The 12,175-nt window shown below is 45.6% G+C and overlaps 1 protein-coding gene across 15 annotated transcripts in view; it reads left to right on the forward strand.

Moving 5' to 3' along the window:
- Nucleotides 1-3,572: 3,572 nt before the first annotated feature.
- Nucleotides 3,573-12,175, forward strand: part of LRIG2 (leucine rich repeats and immunoglobulin like domains 2) — a 161,566-nt gene continuing 152,963 nt past the window's right edge. For all 15 annotated transcript variants that reach the window (XM_074977335.1, XM_074977336.1, XM_074977343.1 and 12 more), the window contains exon 1: nt 3,573-3,831. In XM_074977335.1, coding sequence (XP_074833436.1) covers nt 3,632-3,831 — 200 coding nt within the window. In that variant the 5' untranslated portion in view covers nt 3,573-3,631. The remainder of the gene's footprint in view (nt 3,832-12,175) is intronic.

Below are 12,175 nucleotides of genomic sequence, written 5' to 3' on the forward strand. Positions count from 1 at the left end.
AGCTGCGGGACGCGATGTCCAGCACCAGATCCCCCTCCTTGCTGGACCACTCCATGGCCCAGGTAGATGGTCCCAGCTCTGGCCCTTGGGGGTCGATGTTAGATGTCGATGCAGGGTGCCATTCCCATCTTCTGATAGGAATAGTGATTTTGACATCTTGCTGTCTAACTTCGATTTCAACTTCAAAGTAGCATGTGCCGTGTGTCAACGCAGCACGTGCTATTTCAAAGTTGGGCTTGCTACTTCGACATTGCATTCTAGTGTAGATGCACCTCTAATAAATTATTTTGTTAGTCTTTAAAGTGCTACTGGACTGCTTTTTTGTTTTGAGAGAAAAGCTGTGTGTTCTTTGCTCTCGGATAATTGTTTGCACTGTGCCTCAGTTACACACATACAGTAACTCAATTTTTCGGACCCATTGACTTCAGAAGAAGGTACATCAGATTGTCCCATTGGTGAGGGTTGGTGGAGCATCTTGGTCTTTTTGTCGTTCAGTGTGAGGTCAAGATTCTCTTATGCTTCAGCCAAGGCACTTAAGATGGTCTAAAGGGCTGCGGGTGAAAGAGCAGCAACCGTGTTGTCATCCATGGACTGGAGCTCCGTGATTGAGATTGTGGTGGTTTTGCTTTTAGCCTTCAGTCTCCAGAGATTGAAAGACTTCCTGTTCATTCTATAGACAATCTTCATGCCATCTGAAAGCTTGCCACCAATGAGGCGAAGGGTCAAGGCATTGAAGATGCAGAACGCTGATGAGCAATGATGTAGCCTTGTTTGACTTCCGTTTTGATCTGAGACTTAGGGTTCTGCTATTGCTCAATAATGTGGCAGTCATGTTGTCATGAAGCAGCCTCAAGATGCTAATGAATTTTTTGGGGCAGATGATCTTTGAGAGGATGGTCCACAGGGTCCAACTGCAAGAAAAATGTTGTGAACAAAACCAAACCCTATACATGAGTTTCATCAACCTGACCAAACTATTCAACTCCATGAATCATAGCACCCTATGGGCCCTTTAGCTATAACATCATCATCATCATCATCAACAACAGTGGGCTCAGTGTCCATTGGTGTATGATGCCTCTCTCACTATTTCCTTCTATCTTTCCCTATCCCAATACTATATAAACAAATACATATTTTCCTTCTTGGGACTAAGGACTGTGCAGGCACTCAACACAGAACTACTGCAGATGTATAAGGCCCAACAATCTGCGCAACTGCAGGAAACAGTAATGGGATCCAACTCCTGGATTCACTGTGGTTACCCACAGCAGCTCTTAGCTTATCCCTGCAGAGCTAAGCTACAGCCAACTGGTGCTCATAAAGACTACCAGTTCTGTTCCCTGGGCAGTGGTCACTGCCAGGCCTTCAAATGGGGGGCAGGGAGACATGAGGGCCACAATCCAAGTGGCACTAAGAGGTAACTGCCCTAGGCCCTGTCCCGCCTGTCCTTGGTCTGGGCCTCTTTACAGTTCCAGGCAGTGCTGACGCAGCACTGAGGCACCGCTTCGCACGGCTCCAGGGCGTGGGCCTAGCACCATGATCTAGGTAGTCCAAAGAGCTAACTGCCCTCGGCCCTGCCCCTTCTGCCCAGGCCCTGTCCCTTTCACTCTTGGCCCTGCCTCTTCGGGGGTGTGGAGCTGGGTCCCTCTCACCTTGCCCTGGGATCCACAGTGGCTGTTGCCCCCGCTGTTCATTACTGATTGGCCAGGAGCTTTCTGTTTCTAATTAAGGGGGTATGTGTGCACGTGCAAGAATATCTGTCCTTAACACAGCTTTCCCAAATAGATTCAAAATAGCTATCGAGCATGTTCAACCACTTCCTGCACGGCCTCTAGTGCGCCGAAATAGCAACCATTTCTTTTGCGCTCACTCCAGGCTGGGTGCTGCCACCTTGTCTGGGAATGATTCCATATCACCTTCTATCAAGTAAAGCCAGCAGCTGTCATTACAGCAATAAAATAATTGGTCTGGGCTACTCCTCATGAAATAAGAAAAACAAGGGGGTACACATATAGGCTGTGTCTACACTCGCCCCAAACTTTGAAATGGCCATGCAAATGGCCATTTCGAAGCTTACTAATGAAGCGCTGAAATACATATTCAGGGCCTCATTAGCATGCGGGCGACCGCGGCACTTCGAAATTGACGCGGCTCACCGCCGCACGGCTCGTCCCAACGGGGCTCCTTTTTGAAAGGACCCTGCCTAGTTCAAAGTCCCCTTATTCCCATGAGCAGAACGGCCATTTTGTTGACAAAACTCATGGAGCATCCAGATTCCCAAAGGCATTCTGTTGACAGTAAGTAAGTCAACAGAGTGCAGCACTTTTGTTGACAGCAGTACCCCGCTCACCATGAGGAAAAACACTTATGTCAACAGAGATCTGTTGACAAAAAGATGGTGTGGATGTTGCGGGTGACCCTCCATCGACAAAAAGGGCTTCCAGGACACCAGGCATCCCTGTCTTCAAATATTCTGGATAATAGAGAGGTATACCTACCAGAACAGAACACTAAAGAAAAACAAGATTACATATTGAGAAACAAACAAAAATGTGTGCAGAGTACTGTATTTACCAACAACAGTAGTCTTGTGCACTGTAAACATACTCTATTTGCTGTATTTGTTTGTATTTACTTTCACCATACTGTACTTATGGAAAACATAACTACAATTCACTTATGGTTAAAGTGCCGGTTATTTGTGAGTTCTGGGTAATAGAATGCTGGATATGAAAGAGTTTACTGTACAAAGCAAACACACTGAAAAAAAAAAGGAAAAAATAAACAAGGATCTCTGACCTCTCATCCAGAGGTTATTTGTAACGACAAGATACAGGAAAATGTTCATGTGGAAATGTGGTGTTCAGGTTGACGATAGCCCACTGATTTAACTGCATTTCAACTCTATGCTCAGCTCAGCATTCCTGCAGCGGAAATTATTGCTATAGAAATGAAACGTAGCAAGTTGGGCTTTTAGATGTGCCCATAATGTAAATAGATAAATCACAACTTCCTGCGCCCCAGCTGCTGCCCTCCCTCCCCTTGCTGCTCTGTATGACCCACCCATCCCCTTTGCCTGCAGAGATTTAACTACAGCTCTGCCCAACGGCCGGGTTTTGCGCATGCTTTCTGCAGCCGGTGCGCATCGCTGCAGCTGTGCGCTCGGTGGCGGCGGTCTGCTCACGCAACGCTGCCCACGTGCTGGGGCAGGTGTGAGTGCGGTGCTGGTGTGCCCTGGAGACAGCAGTGTGGCTGCAGCCCCAGAGCAGGGCCAGGGCCCGGGCCCGTGGCACACCGGGTACAGCTCCTCTCCCATGAGCGGATCGTGCCCCCTTCTCCCCGCCGGCGCCTGGACGCGCCACCCTGTCTCCGGCTCCTCCCCGTTGAGCTGTCAATCTCTAGCCCCACCCCGAGAGCAATCACGCTCCGCCTCCTGCCATTGGCTCCTCCCGTTTTATCTGCTCGGTTGTAGGGGCGCCCACCTGGCTGTTCCAGAAGCCCCGCTCGGCGGCTATTTAGCCACGCCCCCGTGCGTGTGAGGTCAGACGCCGCCAGCTGTGGGCGGGGCGGGTGGCTGCGCCGCCCTGTGTTCGCCCGGAGCCGCCTGGGGCAGGCCGCGGCCGAGAGGATGCGCGGAGCGGGGTCCCGCTGCGGGGCGTTGCCCCTGGTGCTGCTGCTGTGGGTGTGCGCGGCCGGGGAGCCGCCCGGCGAGGCCTGCGCCGCGCCCTGCTCCTGCCGCCGCGGGCTGCTGGACTGCAGCCGCCAGCGCCTGTTGGGGGGACCGGGCCGCTGGGCGCTGCCGCCGCTGCCCGCCGGCACCACGGGCCTGTGAGTACTGAGGCGGGGCCGCCGCTGCTGGGGGGCGCCGGGCCCTCGGCGGGAGGGAGGGAGGGGGGGGGCGGCCGCTGCTGGGGGGCGCCGGGCCCTCGGCGGGAGGGAGGGAGGGGGGGGGGCGCCGCTGCTGGGGGGCGCCGGGCCCTCGGCGGGAGGGAGGGAGGGGGGGGGGCGCCGCTGCTGGGGGGCGCCGGGCCCTCGGCGGGAGGGGGGGGGGCGCCGCTGCTGGGGGGCGCCGGGCCCTCGGCGGGAGGGAGGGGGGGGGCGCCGCTGCTGGGGGGCGCCTGGCCTTTGTGCGCCCAGGTCTGGCAGTGGCAGGTCCCTGTGTGCTGGGCCCAGGCCGAGTACACCGCCTGGCTCTCTGGGACCTCCCCGACCGCTTGCTCCTGGCCCAGCCTGCCATGCTCTGTGATACGTGGTTCGCCGCGTTCGCGGGCCTGAGTGCTTCCATGGTGAGGCTGCTGCCAGCTGCGCCTCTCTGGCCGTTATTCGTGCTACCACCGTCTCCTGACCAACGCAGCGGTCAGCGAAGCAACTTCGGACAGGCCCTGGGTGCCCTGTGGGGGCTGGCCAGCGCTTGTACCTGGAACTTGTGAGGAGATTGCAGGGAAGGGCAGCGGTCTTGCCACAGTCACTGAATTATGGAGCAGACTCGGCCTCCTTGGAGGTCGGGAAGACCTGGGCTGTGTAATGAGAGCAGACAGGACAGAAATATTTGGTTTCTGATAACTTGTATGTTGAATATATGCAGCCTGGAGACTAGTCAAGGCAATTCGTAGCATAGTCTGGTTTAAACCGTGTTCACATTTTCTGATGAAGGGATTAGGGCTTAGTAGCTGCTTAGCAAGAGGCATGCTTCCTACTGCAGGTTGAACCTCTCCAGTCGGGCACCCTCAGGACTTGATCAGTGCTGAATGAGGGAATTTGCTGGACCAGGGGAGGTCAGTATTGTCTAGCAACAGTACCCCTGCTTCCACTGCTTGCTGTGCTCTTAGAAGATATTTTAGGGGTAAATTACAGCTAAATAACAGCACAGAACACTGAGAGCCAGGACTCGTGGCTGCAAACAAACTTTATGGAACCATGGGAAAATTGACTGCACTCATGATAAGTGAATGTCCAGCTAACTAAAATCATGCTGGATTACGGATGCTGATGGATGAGTGTGCTGGACTAGAGAGATTCAACCTGTACTGGTTAAACTGAGTAAGTGACCTGCACAGCTGTTAAAGGTGGTAGCTTTTTCTTTTCTGTGAAATGAACAAATTCTGCTAATTTGGGTTTTGGACAAGTATCAGTGATATGGCTTCATTTTTAGCTGTGTCCTGCATTTTGATCCTATGGTGGGTCAGTAAGTTAACTAAGTATACCTAATCTTCCAAAATATAGAACTTCCAAACACCAATTTTGTATATAATGCTTTTGTAGAATCTGAACCTTATATAATCTGGTGTCTGTGAGAAAAGGGATTGTATTGTTGTGGATGAGAAGCTGAATCTAATCAGTAGTATTTTATTGACAATAAAGTGCACATTCTTTCCTTGACAGCTGAAAAGTGCATTGTGTGAAGTTTCTGGTTTTAGTCCAATGGAGACAAGTGTCAATGGTGGTTGGGTGCCTTAACTATCTTGATAAACCTGGGCCGAGGTTGGAGGGGAAATAAATGCTGTCTTTGCCTGTAAAAGAATGGACAGGCCCTGTCATGAACCAAAGCATTGGGTGAATTTCCCTATGTAGACTAGCTCCAATTGTCTTTTATTGAATTGGTGAAAGGAGAATTTAAATGCTCCAAACTGTTCAATAACCACTTTCTTTTACAGTCCATAGTACAAGTTAATGACTTGTTCTGAGCATCAGATTTGAAATGCCAGTTCTAATTCCAGTTGATTCTGCCCTTCATCTTTTTGAAAGAGAAACTTAGATTTATGCAGTTAATGTCTATCATCTTGAAAACTAGGGCCCAATATATTCTATGTGAATATTTTAGAAAGCTGCTGGTCTCTTCTAAATAATTAGATTGGACTTTTTTTAGCTTTTCTTCTCCATAAAGGACTGTGCCAATTAGTGACCGCAATTCAGTGGTGTGGCATGCATATGTTTTGTGAAGCACCCTGGGATCCTGTGAATTGTAGCTGTAAAGGTATAATAGAAATACAGAGAGGTAGTGGTGTTAGTCTGTACTCCAACAAAACATCAGATCAAGTGGGTCTTTCCCATGAAACCTCATGAACAAAATTATTTGTTAGTCTTTAAAGTGCTACATTTCTGCTGTTTTGTTTTAGTAGAAATACAGTTGATTTCATCATTGGATATCAGCAGATTTTAATTGGTAACTGATACTGAGCACAGTGAATATGTAAAAGTACATTTTTGGCTGATCAGAGCATTTTGTTATCTCTTAAGAGTTTAAAAATGGTAGTTTTGGCTTACGCAAAGCTAGCTAAACAAAAAGCAGTCATGTAGCACTTCAAAGACAAAGTAACTTATTAGGTGGTGAAGTAGATCTGTCCTATGAAAGGTCATCACCTAATAAATTATTTTCTTAGTCTTTAAAGTGCTACATGACTGTTTTTTTTGTTTTGATAAAATACAGACTAACACTATCTCTGTCACTATCCAAAACTGTTTTCCATGGCATAGCCTTTAAGAGCTTGTTTTCTGTAAAGCTTCAGAGTACGTGATAAAATTTGCATGGATTTCACACTTGAGGTGGCAAAATGTGTTTAACATTTTCATGAAGCAGTTATTCAGTCAGTGCATGGGTTTACTCAAATTCACGTGTGGTATTGCAGTTATTTTGGCTGTTCCTCTTTCACTTCTACCTGTATTTCACCAATCTTCTTCCTTTCCTCTTTACGAAGTATAGAGATTCCCCTTTAATGAACTATTCCTCAGGCAAAGTTTCTGCCTGAACCATATGCTGCTTCATACCTGTCAAATTACCATAAGCTCCTAGTTTGAAAAAGTGTCTTAATCTTTAATTGTACATGCCATCAGTCTGGAACCTTTCCTCCTCCCCCTCCACCCAGGGTGTGGTGGTTTTGTTGGAGCCCATCTTTCCTCTGTCGGCTCCTCATGTACTGAAAGTTCACTCATCCCTAATTATTCTTAATCTCGGTCTATGCTACCTCAGAAGATTAACATGGTCAGGGTCAGTCTTCTGAGGTTTATTTCATGCATGTTTGGAACAGTGCCTGCTGGAATTAGTCGACCCTGGAAGTCCTAGTGAGCAGCGAGGATTAAGAAAGATTGATGGGAGAAATGCTTTTTCTGTATATGCAGACATTGAAATTGACTGCTGAAGTTAATTTTAGCTACAATTGGTGTAGGTGAAATCGCTTATCAACAACTGACTTCTGTGTTTACTATAGACGTAGACCAAAATTATTCTCCCCATACCATCTTCTCATCCACGCATCTAGACCCTGCAATTCATTCTGTCTGTCCTTTCTGGCTCCACATTTGGAGCTGTAACTATTTCATAAAACGATATCACGGAGGTCTGGGATTTCAGTCTGTTTTCTAGGAGCCTAAAGATGTCCTCCAGGACTTCTCTCCTACTCTGCCGATGTTATTGGTACCCACACAGACTGTGACCACTGTCTCCACTCCAGCATTGCGCATAATCTCTCGATCTCACATGAGAGCGGCAACTTACCATTTATTTCTTCTGGTTATCGTAGACCCAACTACTTATGCATCTGATAATGAACTCCCCTATCATTCTTACCTGAATCTTTCTAACAACTAGGGTTCCCTCCCCAGAGGTATCTTCATTGCAAGAGGATGCCAGCACATCTTTTTAAGTAGAATTGCAACCATCAGATGACTTCCCTCTACTCTAGAGGGACAGTTATGGTCCCCCAAGGATCAGTCCTCGGACCAATCCTGTAAAATTTATTCATAAATGATCTGGGGAAGGGGGTGAGCAGTGAGGTGGCAAAGTTTGCAAAGGACACTAAACTGTTCGGGATAGTCAAGACAAAGGCAGACTGTGAAGAACTTTGAAAATATCTCGTCAAACTGAGAGGTTGGGCAACAAAATGGCAAATGAAATTTAATGTGGATAAGAGTAAGTTAATGCACGTTGGGGAAAATAACGCCCACTATACTTAAAATATGATGGGGGGGCTAATTTAGCTATAACTAATCAGTAAAGAGATCTTGGAGTTATCATGGATAGTTCCTTGAAAACATCCATGCAGTATGCAGAGGCTGTCAAAAAGGCAAACAGGATGTTGGGTAGTATTAAAGGGATAGAAAACAAGACGAGTGTCTTACTGCCCCTATATAAATCTATGGCACGCCCACATACTGAATACAGTATACAGATGTGCTCTCCTCACCTAAAGAAAGAGATCCTGGCACTGGAAAAGGTTCAGAAAATGGCAACTAAAATGATTAGGGGCTTGGAACAGGTCCTGTATGAGGAGAGGCTACAGAGATTCTTCTTTACTCAGCGTATAGTTAACCCATGGAACTCTTGCCAGAGGAGACTGCAAAGGCTAGGACTATAATAGAATTTAAGAAAGAGCTAGATAAATTCATGGAGGTTAGATCGATAAAAGGCTATTAGCCAAAGATAGGAATGGTGTCCCTGGCCTCTGACTGTCGGAGGCTGGAGATGGATGGCAGGAGACAAATCGCTTGATCATTGTCTTCGGTTCACCCCCTCTGGGGCACCTGGCACTGGCCACTTTTGGCAGATAGGCTACTGGGCTGGATGGACCTTTGGTCTGACTCCGTATGGCCGTTCTTATCCTTGCACATGACTTTCATCATCCTTAACAGCACAGAGGCTGTCAGAGTGGGTTAGGACTACTGTGTCTGAAAGTCTTGTTCTTAGACACCATACTGGTCATCTTTGCATAACACTGTCTGCCATATGAAAGAGAAGGGGTAAAGTCCCAAATCCACAAATGTATTTAGGCTCCTAGCTTTGTTTGTAATCTGGACAGTTGGGATTTCAGTATTTTTGTGGTTCTGGGCCAGAATTTGAGTGAAATCAAATATCCTTGTATATAATAGAACAGGGAGGCCTTATGGTGAACCAAAACTTGTCTTAATTATCCTTTGTAGTTTAGGCCCAGTTGACTTACATAGGGTTGATGAAATGCAAATTTCAATTCTTTAAACTGTTTAATAAGACCCATTTGAAAGATAAGTACAAAAATCATATTTATAACAAATTCTGGAATCTCAGACCAGACTTTCTTTCCAAAGCTATGGCTTTTCACAGGCATCAAGGATGAGAACTGTGAAAAGTAGGGCATGTCTCAGTTAACATTTTCTGTCTTGTGCCTAGTTACCTTTTATGGTCAATTAACTACAGGTAAGTTCCCCCTTTGACTAGGAACTGATAAGCGGAAGTCATGAAACTGAATTCTGTACACCAATGCAGCCTGCCAACCAGGCTATCATAAGATTTAACAAATCTTGGAAACCGCTGCTAGGTTTTTTTGGGGATGTCTTAAATCAGACTTTCTCCAAGGAAATTTTCTGTTTGTGAAGAATAACTGGAATTCATCTGGTAGTTAATCACAAAAACAAAACATCTGTTTTATTTAATGAGGGCCAGTTTTCTAAGTTAAAGAACTACTTAAGTCATACTCCAAATAGATAAAGGAGTGTGTTTAAAGCTTTCACACAGAATGTAATGGGAAGAAGTGTTGCTGGCTTGTTTGCGAGGTTGTGCAAGCTAACAATGGCTGTAAACAGTGATTAAGTATTGTCTGTTACAGCTTTCAGGAGTTTGGGGCAAAAAGCATATGGGGTGGGGAATGTGTCTTCTTCCAGAACTCACTCTAACATATTCAGGATCCAAACAAAAAGGGGTAATGCATAAAGCCATGTAATATTCAGTCATTTACTTACACTGTTATATAAATTGAGTTAAATCTCTTAAGCAGGAAGGAATGCTGACACCCATGCATTTTGAAAATCTGGTCTGCTGTGTCTAAATTCGAACAACTTAAAGGCCCATGAGTGATCATCTTCATCTCTAAATAACATTTTTCCAAATAATTGGCAGATGAGGCTTCTCACAGCCTTCCCCCCTGCCCCGGCAAGTGAATGAGCCCTAAAACTGTGGGCTTATAATGAAGTATTCAGAGAGCCAGAATCCCAAATGTTTCTCATGGGGTATAAGAGGGAAGAGGAGGAGGAACGTGGTCACTTAAGGTGCAATATCCCTGGTAATGATTAGACTTCAGTTTGTGTGAAGATAAGCACTAAAGGTAACAATTTTAAAATCAGCAAGTTTTGAACTAATCAGACTTACAGAATACTGGGACTGGAAGGACCTCGAGAGGTCATAGAGTCCAGCCCTCTGCCCTCATGGCAGGACCTAGTACTGTCTAGACCATCCCTGATAGACATTTATCTAACCTGTTCTTAAATATCTCCAGAGATGGAGTCCACAACCTCCCTAGGCAATTTATTCCAGTGTTTGACCACCTTGATAGTTAGGAACTCTTTCCTAGTGTCCATCCTAAACCTCCTTTGCTGTGGTTTTAGTCCATTGCTTCTTCCTCTAGCCTCAGAGGCCAAGAACAAGGTTTCTCCCTCCTCCTTATGACACCCTTTTAGATGCCTGAAAACGGCTATTGTGTCCCCCCTCAATCTTCTTTTTTCCAAACTAAACAAGCTCAATTCTTTCAACCTTTCTTCATAGGTCATGTTATCTAGACCTTTGATCATTCTTGTTCCTCTTTTCTGGACCCTGTCCAATTTCTCCATGTGTTTCTTGAAGTGCAGTGCTCAGAACTGGACACAGTACTCCAACTGGGGCCAATCCAGTGCAGTGTAGAGTGGAAGAATGAGTTCTCATGTCTTGCTCAGAACACATCTGTTAATGCATCCCAGAATCAATTGTTTTTTTTTTTTTGCCAACAGCATAACACTGACTCATATTTAGCTTGTGGTCCACTAAAACCCCCACGTCCTCTTCTGCCATACAGAATGGGAGGTAATTGTCTAGGTAGGAGTATGTGTGAAATTTTGTTCCTTCCCAAGTGGAACACTTTGCATTTGTCTTTATTAAAGTTCGTCCTGCAGGCCTCAGACCGTTTCTCCAATTTGTCCAGATCATTTTGAATTTTGACCCTATTCTCCAAAGCACTTGCAACCCTTCCTAGCTTGGTATAACCTCTAAACTTAATAAGCAAACTTCCTCTGCCAGTATCCAAATTGTTGAAGATATCGAACAGAACTGGTCCCACAACAGACCCCTGTGGAACCCCACTTGTTATACCTTTCCATCAGGATTGAGAACCATTAATAACTACTCTCTGGGTATGGTTATCCAGCCAGTTTTGCACCCACCTTATAGTAGCCCCATCTAAGAAGTATTTGCCTAGTTTAGTGATAAGAATATCGTTCAAGACCGTATCAAATGTCTTATTAAAGTCTAGGTATCCCACATCCACTGCTTCTTCCTTAGCGGCAAGGCTTGTTATCCTGCCAAAGAAAGCTATTGCATTGGTTTGATGTGATTTAGTCTTTACAAGTCCATGCTGGCTGTTCCCTATCACCTTACCACCTTGCAAGTGTTTGCAGATGATTTCCTTAATTAGCTGCTCCATTTATCTTTCCTGGCACAGAAGTTAAACTGGCTGGTCTGTAGTTTCCTGCCTTGTTCTTAATCTGCTTTTTATAGATGGGCACTATATTTGCCTTTTTCCAGTCTTCTGGAATCTCTCCTGTCTCGCATGATTTTCCAAAGATGATAGTTAAAGGCTCAGATACCTCCTCTGTCAGGTCATTGAGTATTCTAGGATGCATTTCATCTGGTTCTGGTGACTTGCAGACATGTAACTTTTCTAAGTGATTTTTAACATGTTCTTTTAATTCTCACCAAAGTTTTTTTTAAAAGCTACTTTCAAAAGCTGTAGGGACAACGCTTTTTTTTTCCCCCCAGTAACTCCCAGAACACTGGGAAAATACCAACATTGAGCCTATAGGATAAAGAAAAGGATAAATATGGTAAGCTACATACTCCTGGCAGCCTGACTTTAATCTTGAGATACGGAGTGCCTAATAAAATGGTTGACTCAGATCTCCATTAAGCAGTAATTCAGAAGGTGATAAAATGTCCATGTGGATTTATGGGAAATAGATCTGGTCCAACTAGCTCACATTTTGAGATGGCAGGTTTGATTAAAGAGAATTAGTCATTTGTGTAGACTTAGGCATTTAATTTGTTGACATGACATGTGTTAGAAACTAAAATTAGACAATCAACACACATTAAATGAATTAATACTGAATACTAGATCTCTTAAATGTAACTAATGAGGAATCATCTACAGGATAGTGTATTTCAAATGGAGCCTTCCAA

This window comes from Carettochelys insculpta, chromosome 26, assembly GCF_033958435.1.
Source record: "Carettochelys insculpta isolate YL-2023 chromosome 26, ASM3395843v1, whole genome shotgun sequence".
NCBI lineage: Eukaryota > Metazoa > Chordata > Testudines > Carettochelyidae > Carettochelys > Carettochelys insculpta.